Here is a 15,899-nt window from a genome sequence, read left to right as displayed (position 1 = left end):
AAGTTCAATTTTGCAAAGTGCATAGTTAGTGTTTTATTAGGAAATTGATATACCATGTGGAAATTGATATAGACATGAGATGTTAGGGATTGTAAGAGATATTATATTGTATATATGTAGCTAGTAGCATCGGATAGATATACGAAAACTTGTTGTTCGACCAATCTCTCGGAGAAAGAGAGGTCACTCCTCTTTGTATATGTTCATGACGATCTTGTGTAATTAATTGTTCCTTCATTTGCTTACTAGCTAGCGTGTCAAGTTCTCTCTATATGTATATAGTAGCTAGCGTCGACCAAGCACGGAGAAAGAGAGGACACTTCTCTCTATTAGCTAGCTAACACAATATATGAAACCCTTAAATTAACCCTCCAAAACCCACTAACCCCCACCCCCTTTCAAAAAAAACAAAAACCCCTGCTCCTGCCAGCTGCTGACGCGTGGATGCCTTTTGGTCCCAGTTGGTGTTACCAACTGGGACTAAAGGGCCTCCCGCCTGGGCGCCCCGCAGCGGTCATGTGGAGCCCCTTCTGTCCCGGTTCGAAAGCGAACCGGGACTAAAGGTTTTGGGCTTTAGTCCCGACCCTTTGGTCCCGGTTTCAGAACCGGGGCTAAAGGGCCTCTGGAACTGGGGCTAATGGGCCTTTTTCTACTAGTGCATCCCTCTCTCTCACTCTCTGCCCTACTCTAGAACCATTTGATTTCATTTGGTTTGATTCTGTTTGATTTGATTTCATTGGATTTGCATCGCTTGGGTTTTGGTGACGGACTGCTAGGGTTCATCCCCTCCATCCAATTGACTATGATTTGTCGGTGTCTTCATCCCCTCCATGACATTAACTGCAAATCTTCGGTGACTAGGGTTTCAGTTTGCTAAAAACTATACTATGAAGTGAGTAGGTGGAAGATAATTTGACTAGGTAGGGAAATTTTGAAGGAAATATGCCCTAGTGGCAATAATAAAGTTGTTATTTATATTTCCTTATATCATGATAAATGTTTATTATTCATGCTAGAATTGTATTAACCGGAAACTTAGTACATGTGTGAATACATAGACAAAACAGAGTGTCCCTAGTATGCCTATACTTGACTAGCTCGTTAATCAAAGATGGTTAAGTTTACTGACCATAGACATGTGTTGTCATTTGATGAACAGGATCACATCATTAGAGAATGATGTGATGGACAAGACCCATCCGTTAGCTTAGCATAAATGACCGTTTAGTTTTATTGCTATTGCTTTCATCATGACTTATACATGTTCCTCTGACTATGAGATTATGCAACTCCCGAATACCGGAGGAACACCTTGTGTGCGATCAAACGTCACAACGTAACTGGGTGATTATAAAGATGCTCTACAGGTGTCTCCGATGGTGTTTGTTGAGTTGGCATAGATCGATATTAGGATTTGTCACTCCGATTGTCGGAGAGGTATCTTTGGGCCCTCTCGGTAATGCACATCACTATAGGCCTTGCAAGCAATGTGACTAATGAGTTAGTTGCGGGATGTTGCATTACGGAACGAGTAAAGAGACTTACCGGTGACGATATTGAACTAGGTATGATGATACAGACGATCGAGTCTCGGGCAAGTAACATACCAATGACAAACAGAACAACGTATGTTGTTATGCGGTTTAACCGATAAAGATCTTCGTAGAATATGTAGGAGCCAATATGAGCATCTAGGTTCCGCTATTAGTTATTGACCGAAGATGTGCCTGGGTCATGTCTACATAGTTCTCGAACCCGTAGGGTCCACACGCTTAACGTTCGATGATGATTTGTATTATGAGTTATGTGATTTGATGTAGTTGTTCGGGGTCCCGGATGAGATCACGTACATGACGAGGAGTCTTGAAATGGTCGAGAGGTAAAGATCGATATATTGGAAGGCTATATTCGGACATCGGAAAGGTTCTGAGTGATTTAGGTATTTTTCGGAGTACCGGAGAGTGATGGGAATTCGCTAGGGGGGGTAGTGGGCCTTAATGAGCCATACAGGAAAGGAGAGAAGGGCCTCAAGGGGTGGCCTCCCCCTCCCCACGGGCTGGTCCGAATTGGACTAGGAGGGGGCGGCGCCCCCCTCTTTCCTTCACCCTCTCCCTCTCCTTCCTTCTTCTCCTACTTGGACTAGGAAAGGGGGAAACCTACTCCTACTAGGAGTAGGAATCCTCCCTTTGGGCGTGCCCCTTGAGGCCGGCCCTCCTCCTCCCCTCCTTTATATACGGGGGAAGGGGGCACCCCATAGACACATAAGTTGACATTGTTTAGCCGCGTGCGGTGCCTCCCTCCACCATAATCCACCTCGATCATATCGTTGTAGTGCTTAGGAGAATCCCTGCGCTGGTAGCTTCATCATTACCGTCATCACGCCGTCGTGCTGATGAAACTCTCCCTCGACACTCAGCTGGATCTAGAGTTCGCGGGACGTCACCGAGGTGAACGTGTGCAGATCACGGAGGTGCCGTATCTTCGGTGCTAGGATCGGTCGGATCATGAAGACGTTCGACTACATCAACCGCGTTGTCATAACGCTTCCGTTTACGGTCTACGAGGGTAAATGGACAACACTCTCCCCTCTCAGTGCTATGCATCACCTAGATGGATCTTGCATGTGCGTAGAATTTTTTTTGAAATTACTGCGTTCCCCAACAAAATTAGGAGTTAATTTGTTAGAAACTACAATGTGAAGTGAGTAGGCCAAATTAGGAGTTTGGTGGTGCAAGATAATTTGGTTTGCTCTAGGAATTTTGATACACATGTTGAAGTAGTGACAAATCACATTTTGATACACATGGCATGTTTGATTGCCATCCACACTTATGTGCCACAAGTGTGGCATGCCACAAGTGTGGCATGCCGCTATTTTTGTGGTGGCCAAATTGGTCTCCACACACTTGTGTGCCACAAGTGGGATATGTGACTGAAAAAATGTGGCATGCTAGTTTAATTGTATGTGTTTGTATGTGTAGAAACTGGCATGTGTTAGATAATTAGGAGTGCATATGTTGAACTAATTTGTCTAACAAATTATTTATGTGTCTAACAAGTTAAAGTGCATCAGGTCATGGCCAATTTCGGAGGCAACAACGGGGAGGTGTACGATGTGGATATGCTCAGCAAAGATCTCCTAGAGGCTCATCACTATACCATCAACAGCGTGCAACAGGTGAATGGCTCACTAAAGGCGGAGATTAAAGAGCTACACAACGAGACCATTCAGCTCATTAAGAAGACTAATAAGCTGAGGGACGAGAGGGATAAGATGATTGAGGAGAGGGATGATTTGAAGCGGGAGAGAAAACTCCTCAGGGTAGAGAGGAATGAGCTCAAGATGGAGAGGGCAATAGAAAGAAGCTTCGCCAGGTGAGCGTAATCCTTGATGAAGAGTGGTTTCTTTAACTAGCTAGTCCATCTTAGTTGATGATGAGTAACTTTTGTGAAGTTTAATTAAATTGTTAAGTTCATGAGCATCTTGTGTTAATGAGTATCTATTGAGTAAGTAGCTAGTGTTGATGAGTATCTTGTGTTAATGAGTATCAATTGCGTACAACTATTTAGTTTGTGAAGTAAATTTTGTTGTTACCAAAAAATCCATTTGGTGGCGTTGGCCAACAATAAACGACAGTGTTAAGATGAACTTACTACTCGCGGGGACACGTGACACGCCAACAGCACGGAGAATACTGCTGACATGGGCTGCAACGCCACCACTACTTTTTAACAATGATGCCAAATTGTTGGTGTCGGGTGTCCATGCCAGCAAGGCCATTTTTGCGGCACCATAGCTAGGCTTTTCTACACTATTGTCTAACCGTAAGTCTAAGGAGGCTCTGGAATCAATCTCCTTTCCGTTAGGAAAGTTGATTGATGTACACCGTTGAGGTTGCATATAAATAAAATCTAAAACCCTCTTTGAGGGTTTATGTTGCCAAAAAAACATTCACCATTAATTAAGAGCCTACCATCATAATTCAAGTGTTGAGAAAAAACACTCAACCTTTTTTGGATATCAACAATATACGTGAAGTGCTCCATTCTTGGTTTGCAAAAACTGAGAGCAGTGCCCAATATGTAAATGGAGAAGTTGCAGTATGGTAGTGTTGGGGAACGTAGTAATTTCAAAAAAATTCCTACGCACACGCAAGATCATGGTGATGCATAGCAACGAGAGGGGAGAGTGTGATCTACGTACCCTTGTAGATCGACAACGGAAGCGTTTGGTTGATGTAGTCGTACGTCTCCACGGCCCGACCGATCAAGCACCGAAACTACGGCACCTCCGAGTAGGACTCCTACTAGGAGGGGGAAAGAAGTGGGGAGGGAGAGGGAAAGGGGGCGCCGCCCCCCCTCTCCTAGTCCAATTCGGACCAGGGGGGAGGAGGCGTGCGGCCCACCTCTGGCAGCACCTCTCTCTCTCCACTAAGGCCCATATGGCCCATTACTTCTCCCGGGGGGTTCCAGTAACCCTCCGGCTCTCTGGTTTTCTCCGAAATCACCCGGAACACTTCCGGTGTCCGAATATAGCCGTCCAATATATAAATCTTTATGTCTCGACCATTTCGAGACTCCTCGTCATGTCCGTGATCACATCCGGGACTCTGAACTAACTTCGGTACATCAAAACTCATAAACTCATAATATAACTGTCGTCGAAACCTTAAGCGTGCTGACCCTACGGGTTCGAGAACAATGTAGACATGACCGAGACACGTCTCCGGTCAATAACCAATAGCGGAACCTGGATGCTCATATTGGCTCCTATATATTCTACGAAGATCTTTATCGGTCAGACCGCATAACAACATACGTTGTTCCCTTTGTCATTGGTATGTTACTTGCCCGAGATTCGATCGTCGGTATCTTAATACCTAGTTCAATCTCATTACCGACAAGTCTCTTTACTCGTTCTGTAATACATCATCTCACAACTAACTCATTAGTTGCAATGCTTGCAAGGCTTATGTGATGTGCATTACCGAGAGGGCCCGGAGATACCTCTCCGACAATCGGAGTGACAAATCCTAATCTCTAAATACGCCAACCCAACATGTACCTTTGGAGACACCTGTAGAGCTCCTTTATAATCACCCAGTTACGTTATGACGTTTGGTAGCACACAATGTGTTCCTCCGGCAAATGGGAGTTGCATAATCTCATAGTCATAGGAACATGTATAAGTCATGAAGAAAGCAATAGCAACATACTAAACGATCGGGTGCTAAGCTAATGGAATGGGTCATGTCAATCACATCATTCTCCTAATGATGTGATCCCGTTAATCAAATAGCAACTCTTTTGTTTATGGTTAGGAAACATAATCATCTTCGATTAACGAGCTAGTCAAGTAGAGGCATACTAGTGACACTTTGTTTGTCTATGTATTCACACATGTATTATGTTTCCAGTTAATACAATTCTAGCATGAATAATAAACATTTATCATGATATAAGGAAATAAATAATAACTTTATTATTGCCTCTAGGGCATATTTCCTTCAGTCTCCCACTTGCACTAGAGTCAATAATCTAGTTCACATCGCCATGTGATTCAACACTAAGAGTTCACATCACCATGTGATTAACACCCATAGTTCACATCGTCATGTGACCTATACCCAAAGGGTTTACTAGAGTTAATAATCTAGTTCACATCATTTATGTGATTAACACCTAAAGAGTACTAAGGTGTGATCATGTTTTGCTTGTGAGATAATTTTAGTCAACGGGTCTGTCACATACAGATCCGTAAGTATTTTGCGAATTCTATGTCTACAATGGTCTGCACAGAGCTACTCTAGCTAATTGCTCCCACTTTCAATATGTATCTAGATCGAGACTTAGAGTCATCCAGATCTGTGTCAAAACTTGCATCGACGTAACTTTTTATGACGAACCTTTTGTCACCTCCATAATCGAGAAATATTTCCTTATTCCACTAAGGATAATTTTGACCAATGTCCACTGATCTACTCTTAGATCACTATTGTACTCCCTTGCTTAACACAGAGTAGGGTATACAATAGATCTAGTACACATCATGGCATACTTTATAGAACCTATGGATGAGGCATAGGGAATGACTTTCATTCTCTTTCTATCTTCTGCCGTGGTCGGGCTTTGAGTCTTACTCAATTTCATACCTTGTAACACAGCCAAGAACTCTTTCTTTGACTGTTCCATTTTTGAACTACTTCAAAATATTGTCAAGGTATGTACTCATTGAAAAAACTTATCAAGCGTCTTGATCTATCTCTATAGATTTTGATGCTTAATATGTAAGCAGCTTCACCGAGGTCTTTCTTTGAAAAACTTCTTTAAAAACACTCCTTTATGCTTTGCAGAATAATTCTACATTATTTCCGATCAACAATATGTCATTCACATATACTTATCAGAAATGTTGTAGTGCTCCCACTCACTTTTTGTAAATACAGGCTTCTCCAAAAGTCTGTATAAAATCAAATGCTTTGATCACACTATCAAAGCGTTTATTCCAACTCCGAGAGGCTTGCACCAGTCCATAAATGGATCGCTGGAGCTTGCACACTTTGTTAGCTCCCTTTGGATCGACAAAACCTTCTGGTTGCATCATATACAACTCTTCTTCCAGAAATCCATTCAGGAATGCAGTTTTGACATCCATCTGCCAAATTTCATAATCATAAAATGCGGCAATTGCTAACATGATTCGGACAGACTTAAGCATCGCTACGAGTGAGAAGGTCTCATCGTAGTCAATCCCTTGAACTTGCCGAAAACCTTTTGCGACAAGTCGAGCTTTGTAGACAGTAATATTACCGTCAGCGTCAGTCTTCTTCTTGAAGATCCATTTATTCTCAATTGCTTGCCGATCATCGGGCAAGTCAACCAAAGTCCATACTTTGTTCTCATACATGGATCTCATCTCAGATTTCATGGCTTCAAGCCATTTTGCGGAATCTGGGCTCACCATCGCTTCTTCATAGTTCATAGGTTCATCATGATCTAGTAGCATGACTTCCAGAACAGGATTACCGTACCACTCTGGTGCGGATCTCACTCTGGTTTACCTATGAGATTCGGTATTAACTTGATATGAAGTTACATGATCATCATCATTAGTCTTCCTCACTAATTGGTGTAGTAGTCACAGGAACAGATTTCTTGTGATGAACTACTTTTCAATAAGGGAGAAGGTACAATTACCTTATCAAGTTCTACTTTCATCCCATTCACTTCTTTCAAGAGAAACTCCTTCTCTAGAAAGGATCCATTCTTAGCAACGAATGTCTTGCCTTCGGATCTGTGATAGAAGGTGTACCCAATAGTCTCCTTTGGGTATCCTATGAAGACATATTTCTCCGATTTGGGTTTGAGCTTATCAGGATGAAACTTTTTCATATAAGCATCACAATCCCAAACTTTAAGAAACGACAACTTTGGTTTCTTGCCAAACCACAGTTCAGATTGTGTCGTCTCAACGGACTTAGATGGTGCCCTTTTAAATGTGAATGCAGCTGTCTTTAATGCATAACCCCAAAACGATAGTGGTAGGTAAGAGACATCATAGATCGCACCATATCTAATAAAGTACGGCTATGATGTTCGGACACACCATTATGCTGTGGTGTTCCAGGTGGCGTGAGTAGTGAAACTATTTCACATTGTTTTAACTGAAGGCCAGACTCGTAACTCAAATATTTTACCTCTGCGATCATATCGTAGAAACTTTTATTTTCTTGTTACGATGATTCTCCACTTTACTCTGAAATTCTTTGAACTTTTCAAATATTTCAGACTTGTGTTTCATTAAGTAGATATACCCATATCTGCTCAAATCATCTATGAAGGTCAGAAAATAATGATACCCGCCACGAGCCTTAACACTCATCGGATCTCATACATCAGTATGTATTATTTCCAATAAGTCAGTTGCTCGCTCCATAGTTCCGGAGAACGGCGTTTTAGTCATCTTGCCCATGAGGCATGGTTCGCAAGCATCAACTGATTTTCATAATCAAGTGATTCCAAAAACCCATTAGCATGGAGTTTCTTCATGCACTTTACACCAATATGACCTAAACGGCAGTGCCACAAATAAGTTGCACTATCATTATTAACTTTGCATCTTTTGGTTTCAATATTATGATTATGTGTCTCACTATGATCGAGATCCAACGCACAATTTTCATTGGGTGTGTAACCATATAAGGTTTTATTCATGTAAACAGAACAACAATTTATTCTCTTACTTAAATGAATAACCGTATTACAATAAACATGATCAAATCATATTCATGCTCAACGCAAACACCAAATAACACTTATTCAGGTTCAACACTAATCCCGAAAGTATAGGGAGTGTGCGATGATGATCATATCAATCTTGGAACCACTTCCAACACACATCATCACTTCACCCTTAACTAGTCTCTGTTTATTCTGCAACTCCCGTTTCGAGTTACTAATCTTAGCAACTGAACTAGTATCAAATACTGAGGGGTTGCTATAAACACTAGTAAAGTACACATCAATAACATGTATACAAATATACTTATGTTCACTTTGCCATCCTTCTTATCTGCCAATCACTTGGGGTAGTTCTGCTTCCAGTGACCAGTCCCTTTGCAGTAGAAACACTTAGTCTCAGGCTTAGGACTAGACTTGGGCTTCTTTACTTGAGCAGCAACTTGCTTGCTGTTCTTCTTGAAGTTCCCCTTCTTCCCTCTGCCCTTTTCTTGAAACTAGTGGTCTTGTCTACCATCAACACTTGATGTTTTTCTCGATTTCTACCTTCGTCAATTTCCGCATTACGAAGAGCTTGGGAATCATTTCCGTTATCCCTTGCATATCATAGTTCATCACGAAGTTCTACTAACTTGGTTATGGTGACTAGAGAATTCTGTCAATCACTATCTTATCTAGAAGATTAACTCCCACTTGATTCAAGCGATTGTAGTACTCAGACAATCTGAGCACATGCTCACTAGTTGAGCGATTCTCCTCCATCTTTTAGCTATAGAACTTGTTGGAGACTTCATATCTCTCAACTCGGGTATTTGCTTGAAATATTAACTTCAACTCCTGGAACATCTCATATGCTCCATGACGTTCAAAACGTCTTTGAAGTCCCGATTCTAAGCCATTAAGCATGGTGCACTAAACTATCAAGTAGTCATCATATTGAGCTAGCCAAACGTTCATAACGTCTGCATCTGCTCCTGCAATAGGTCCGTCACCTAGCAGTGCATCAAGGACATAATTCTTCTGTGCAGCAATGAGGATAAACCTCAGATCATGGATCCAATCCGCATCATTGCTACTAACATCTTTCAACACAATTTTCTCTAGGAACATATCAAAATAAACACAGGGAAGCAACAACCTGAGCTATTGATCTACAACATAATTTGCAAAATACTACCAGGACTAAGTTCATGCTAAATTTAAGTTCAATTAATCATATTACTTAAGAACTCCCACTTAGATAGACATCCCTCTAATCCTCTAAGAGATTACGTGATCCAAATCAACTAAACCATGTCCGATCATCATGTGAGATGGAGTAGTTTCATTGGTGAACATCGCTATGTTGATCATATCTGCTATATGATTCACGCTCGACCTTTCGGTCTCCATGTTCCGAGGCCATATCTGTATATGCTTGGCTCGTCAAGTATAACCTGAGTATTCTGCGTGTGCAACTGTTTTGCACCCGTTGTATTCGAACGTAGAGCCTATGACACTTGATCATCACGTGGTGTCTCAGCACGAAGAACTTTCGCAACGGTGCATACTCAGGGAGAACACTTCTTGATAATTAGTGAGAGATCATCTTATAATGCTACCGTCAATCAAAGCAAGATAAGATGCATAAAAGATAAACATCACATGCAATCAATATAAGTGATATGATATAGCCACCATCATCTTGTGCTTGTGATCTCCATCTTCGAAGCACCGTCATGATCACCATCGTCACCGGCGCGACACCTTGATCTCCATCGTAGCATCGTTGTCGTCTCGCCAATCTTATGCTTCCATGACTATCGCTACCGCTTAGTGATAAAGTAAAGCATTACAGCGCGATTGCATTGCATACAATAAAGCAACAACCATATGGCTCCTGCCAGTTGCCGATAACTCGGTTACAAAACATGATCATCTCATACAATAAAATTTAGCATCATGTCTTGACCATATCACATCACAACATGCCCTGCAAAAACAAGTTAGACGTCCTCTACTTTGTTGTTGCAAGTTTTACGTGGCTGCTACGGGCTTAAGCAAGAACCAATCTTACCTACGCATCAAAACCACAACGATAGTTTGTCAAGTTGGTGCTGTTTTAACCTTCGCAAGGACTGGGCGTAGCCACACTCGGTTCAACTAAAGTTGGAGAAACTGTCACCCGCTAGCCACCTTTGTGCAAAGCTCGTCGGGAGAACCGGTCTCGCGTAAGCGTACGCGTAATGTCGGTCCGGGTCGCTTCGTCCAACAATACCGCCGAACCAAAGTATGACATGCTGGTAAGCAGTATGACTTATATCGCCCACAACTCACTTGTGTTCTACTCGTGCATATAACATCAACACATAAAACCTAGGCTCGGATACCACTGTTGGGGAACGTAGTAATTTCAAAAAAAATCCTACGCACACGCAAGATCATGGTGATGCATAGCAACGAGAGGGGAGAGTGTGATCTACGTACCCTTGTAGATCGACAACGGAAGCATTTGGTTGATGTAGTTGTACGTCTCCACGGCCCGACCGATCAAGCACCGAAACTACGGCACCTCCGAGTTCTAGCACACGTTCAGCTCGATGACGATCCCCGGGCTCCGATCCAGCAAAGCGTCGGGGAAGAGTTCCGTCAGCACGACGGCGTGGTGACGATCTTGATGTACTACCGTCGCAGGGCTTCGCCTAAGCACCGCTACAATATGACCGAGGTGGAATATGGTGGAGGGGGGCACCGCACACGGCTAAGGAATGATCACGAAGATCAACTTGTGTGTCTAGGGGTGCCCCCCTGCCCCCGTATATAAAGGAGCAAGGGGAGGAGGCCGGCCGGCCCCTATAGGCGCGCCAGGAGGAGTCCTCCTCCTAGTAGGAGTAGGACTCCTACTAGGAGGGGGAAAGAAGTAGGAAGGGAGAGGGAAAGTGCCCCCCCCCCCTCTCCTAGTCCAATTCGGACCAGGGGGGAGGAGGCGCGCGGCCCACCTCTGGCAGCGCCTCTCTCTCTCCACTAAGGCCCATATGGCCCATTACTTCTCCCGGGGGGTTCCGGTAACCCTCCGGCTCTCTAGTTTTCTCCGAAATCACCCGGAACACTTCCGGTGTCTGAATATAGCCGTCCAATATATCAATCTTTATGTCTCGACCATTTCGAGACTCCTCGTCATGTCCGTGATCACATCCGGGACTCCGAACTAACTTCGGTACATCAAAACTCATAAACTCATAATATAATTGTCATCGAAACCTTAAGCGTGCGGACCCTACGGGTTCGAGAACAATGTAGACATGACCGAGACACGTCTCCGGTCAATAACCAATAGCGGAACCTGGATGCTCATATTGGCTCCTACATATTCTACGAAGATCTTTATCGGTCAGACCGCATAACAACATACATTGTTCCCTTTGTCATCGGTATGTTACTTGCCCGAGATTCGATCGTCGGTATCTTAATACCTAGTTCAATCTCGTTACGGGCAAGTCTCTTTACTCGTTCCGTAATACATCATCTCACAACTAACTCATTAGTTACAATGCTTGCAAGACTTATGTAATGTGCATTACCGAGAGGGCCCAGAGATACCTCTCCGACAATCGAAGTGACAAATCCTAATCTCGAAATACGCCAACCCAACATGTACCTTTGGAGACACCTGTAGAGCTCCTTTATAATCACCCAGTTACGTTGTGACGTTTGGTAGCACACAAAGTGTTCCTCCGGCAAACGGGAGTTGCATAATCTCATAGTCATATGAACATGTATAAGTCATGAAGAAAGCAATAGCAACATACTAAACGATCGGGTGCTAAGCTAATGGAATGGGTCATGTCAATCACATCATTCTCCTAATGATGTGATCCCGTTAATCAAATGACAACTCTTTTGTTTATGGTTAGGAAACATAATCATCTTCGATTGACAAGCTAGTCAAGTAGAGGCATACTAGTGACACTCTGTTTGTCTATGTATTCACACATGTATTATGTTTCCGGTTAATACAATTCTAGCATGAATAATAAACATTTATCATGATATAAGGAAATAAATAATAACTTTATTATTGCCTCTAGGGCATATTTCCTTCAGGTAGTTCAAATTCACGAGAGACTTTGGGCTTTAGATTCGGATACATTAATGGGTATCAATTAGACTTGTGATAATTCACCTTCAATCCAGATGCTCTAGAGAAAAGATCAACTGGACCTTTCAACTTATTGAGTTGTGTTGGACTAGCTTGTAAGACTATTAGTGTATCATATGCATATTGGAGAATAGTAAACTTTGTGCATGAAGAGAATCTGATAGGGGGCTGCAAAATGCTCATGTCCATGGCATCATTCAATATGGCCTGTAAAAAAATCAGCTGCCAAAACAAATAGTAATTGAGAGAGTGGATCACCATGCCTTGCTCCCCTTCTGCCTTTAAACAACTTTCTAGGAACACTATTTAACATGACATAGATGTATTAAAAATCCTAGAGATAAGTTAGGAGATAGAGAGATATGCCAATATACTCTAACAGACAACACAATTCATGAATGTAGACAAGAACCTACAACAACATAGGGATAGACTTCACCTTGGAAGTAAACTAATAATACTTTGTACACACAATAGACAATATTCCTTTTCCTCCTGTTAGTCTAACCAATGTTGGGTTGGTTGCTTCCTAAGACATGAAGTTTGTACAACTTTGTTCACTGTCCACCACTGGAGTTTACGCAGCTTCATCCTGGAAACATGAAAACACTTCCACTGTAAGCTTATCTGAACTCTGAACAAAAATACAGATACTCAAATGAATGGGGCTTGTTCTTTCTTTCTTTCTTTTGTTTTGTTCTATGTAGGCATGAGATTAGGAGAATGTGTATCTAGATAGCACAAGATCTAGAAAACATCTATTAAAATAAATAGCATTGTGAGTTGAAAGCACGAGGGAGAAAGACTCATTCGATGGGCCTCCGGCGCCTTCTTTAAATTTATTGCGTTCTTGCAGCACTGTCACCCATTGGCTAGGCAGCAGGACTACAACCAGCTGGGGCAGATGTTGGACGCGCTACATGACACGGCTCAACTCCTCGCTCCACCGGTCACACAACGATGTTGTGGCCACTTGGTGGTCTTTTTTTCGCTTTTCTTTTGTGTTTTCTTTGGGCATGCTTGTGTTGTAGTCCAGCAGACTTTTATTTTTTTGGGATTGGTTGGTTACTTTATCTTCTAAATCTAAAAGGCTAGCCCCCACTAACCTATTTCTCTCAACGCATGCCACCTCATCATGTAAGATGCATGGGAAAAGATCCACCTCAACATGCAACCATGCATAGGGCCGTCTCCAGGAATTCGGGGCCCCGATGCGAAAAGCAAAATGGGGCCCCTAACATTAAAAACATATAATATAACTCAAGCATAATCACATAATTATATAATTTAAATTTATGTTATTTCGTACAATGTTTAGGAAATTCTCAAGTATCAACGCAAAATACCAAAACCAAGAAACTGACCTCATGCTCTATTTAAGAGTGTCATCCGTCTCGCGTTCATTGATATGAAATCTTCAATTATATCTTCATAATCAATCTTCTCCAACACATCATTTTCAAGTGCTAGTTTCTCCAAACCATTAAGTATTTCTTGTGTTATAGTAGAATGTAAGTAGGACTTCAACAACTTGATTTTAGAAAAGCTCCTTTCCGCAGATGCAACAATTACAGGAATTGTTAACCAAATACTTTCTTCTAGACCTAGGATGCATAATTGTTTCTGTTTATGAACCAAACACAAATCATATCAATGAATTTGAACTGATGAACTCCATGACTTATAGGCTTGTAACTTGGATAGATAGTTGGAATGGAAAAACATAGAACCTTGATTTTGGACTTGGAAGAGGAGCTATTGAAAATCTTGAATCTGTGACCGACAAAAAATGTTCCAAAACATATTAATATTACTGTAGTAACTAGTAAACTGTTATACAAATTTGCAGGTCAGTTTATCAAAATTAGTTAGAGAAAAGGGCCGCACCAGTTGGCCTTCTGTTTGGCGGCACTGTGGCAGTTTTGGCGGGCTTGGCGGCGGCCGGCGCTCGCAGCTACCGTGCAGTTCCGCATCGGGCTGTCCCGTGGCTGTAAGGAGGTCACCGCCGAGCCGCCGATTCATCAGTCGAAGCGAAAAAGATGGGAAGCGAAGGGATTATGGAATGAAACGACGGAAGTCACGGAACATACATCATTGCGGCTGCCGCTTCGTCTATCAATCGGATGGATCCAAGCGATGAGATTTTGTTTTGGTCGATAATCCAAGTGACGAGATGGGCAGCGTACCAGCGTTGCGGCTGCGTATGGCTTGAGCGGACCAAGCCCAAACGGGAGCGACAGAGGCAACATTGGACAAACCTGATTTATTTCAGACTAATACGTACACATATGTAGACCCTAATCGGGGGCCCCTGGATTTTGGGGGCCCTGTGCGAGCGCACAGCTCGCACAGGCCTCTGAACGGCCCTGACCATGCATAGGAAAAAATCCACCTCAACATGCGAACATGCATGAGAATTTCCATTCCATTTTTTATTTATAGTTAATAAATATTTCACAACTATATATATATATATAATCAAACGCCATAAATCATACATATTGTCAGTTTTTGTTCTCATATATTACTCCAAATATGCATGTTCTATCTTAGCAAATCTCATTAAAATATGTTGCAAATCATTCCCGCAAGAACGTGCCGGGCACCATCTAGTTTATAAAGCGGCCGGGTCGAAAGCCTATTGAGAGAAAGACTTCAAGATCCATCCAAGTTTTTGTTTTGTAAGTAGGGAAATTGTCTGATAGTGCTAAGATTAAACCACCGATAAATTGGGCCAGGGTGGCTGCAATTAAGCAGTTTGGCTCATAGAGTTGATGGTGCCAGTCGTCATGTATGCATGGTGGTAAGTAACGCCTAAAGAAAAAGAAAAATACATAAATACCCCTGCATGCTATGCCTTTAAAGTTAAAAAGACATCTTTGTGCAAACGGCAGAGTCATGCGTAGCATACTTTTTCCAGGAAGCAGACAAATACAGCAGTAACTGGTACGCTTATGCTCAACTGAAAACTTTGTTAACATCAGAGTATCCTATGTCTGTTGAGAATTATACCTTTTACTAGGTCCAGAATCCTTGGGTCTTGTACTTGGGGAAGGGGATGCAGCCGTGCTCGATTTTGTCGACGTCGTCAATGAGGAGCTGGAAGTGACGGCGCACCTCCTCGGCGGACTTGGTGCCCCCCATGGCGCTGGCCACCTTCTCCCAGAGGTTGGGGGCGCTCACGCCGTAGTAGGCGAGCGCCTCCTCGAACATCTTGTTCTCCTTCTTGCTCCACTCCGAGTCGGAGTTCGGCAAAGTGCTCTGCGACGACGACCCAGAAGACATCTTCAGGTGAAATTTTTGATGCTCTACTCGAACTAACAGCACTGCTTTCTCTTGTGTCTGGTGTCCCTGGGGTGCTGGGGGTTCCTCGAAGTCCTTTGTGTTTGGTTTGGTGTCTCTCTTGCTGCGAGGGCGGCTATTTATAGGCCCTGGGGGTGTGTGTCATGTCTCTAAAAGGTGGCTCAGGAGAGGAGAACAATGTTCTCGCAGGTTTTTTGAGCTAGCTAGGGTTCGCACATGG

At 42.7% G+C, this 15,899-nt stretch overlaps 1 protein-coding gene across 1 annotated transcript; it reads right to left on the bottom strand.

Annotated features, from left to right (window-relative positions):
• Positions 1–15,394: 15,394 nt before the first annotated feature.
• On the bottom strand, positions 15,395–15,661 carry LOC119342112 (protein RADIALIS-like 3). The gene has a single exon (XM_037613980.1). It carries the CDS (start codon positions 15,659–15,661, stop codon positions 15,395–15,397), a length of 267 nt encoding a protein of 88 aa, XP_037469877.1.
• Positions 15,662–15,899: the final 238 nt, after the last annotated feature.

Source organism: Triticum dicoccoides, chromosome 1A, assembly GCF_002162155.2.
Source record: "Triticum dicoccoides isolate Atlit2015 ecotype Zavitan chromosome 1A, WEW_v2.0, whole genome shotgun sequence".
Taxonomy (NCBI): domain Eukaryota; kingdom Viridiplantae; phylum Streptophyta; class Magnoliopsida; order Poales; family Poaceae; genus Triticum; species Triticum dicoccoides.
Note: the sequence above shows the minus strand (reverse complement) of the source record. Positions and strands in the feature narration are given on the sequence as shown.

Coding starts and splice junctions, on each gene's coding strand:
- LOC119342112 (XM_037613980.1), bottom strand. CDS start 15,661: ATGTCTTCTGGGTCGTCGTCGCAGAGCACTTTGCCGAACTCCGACTCG.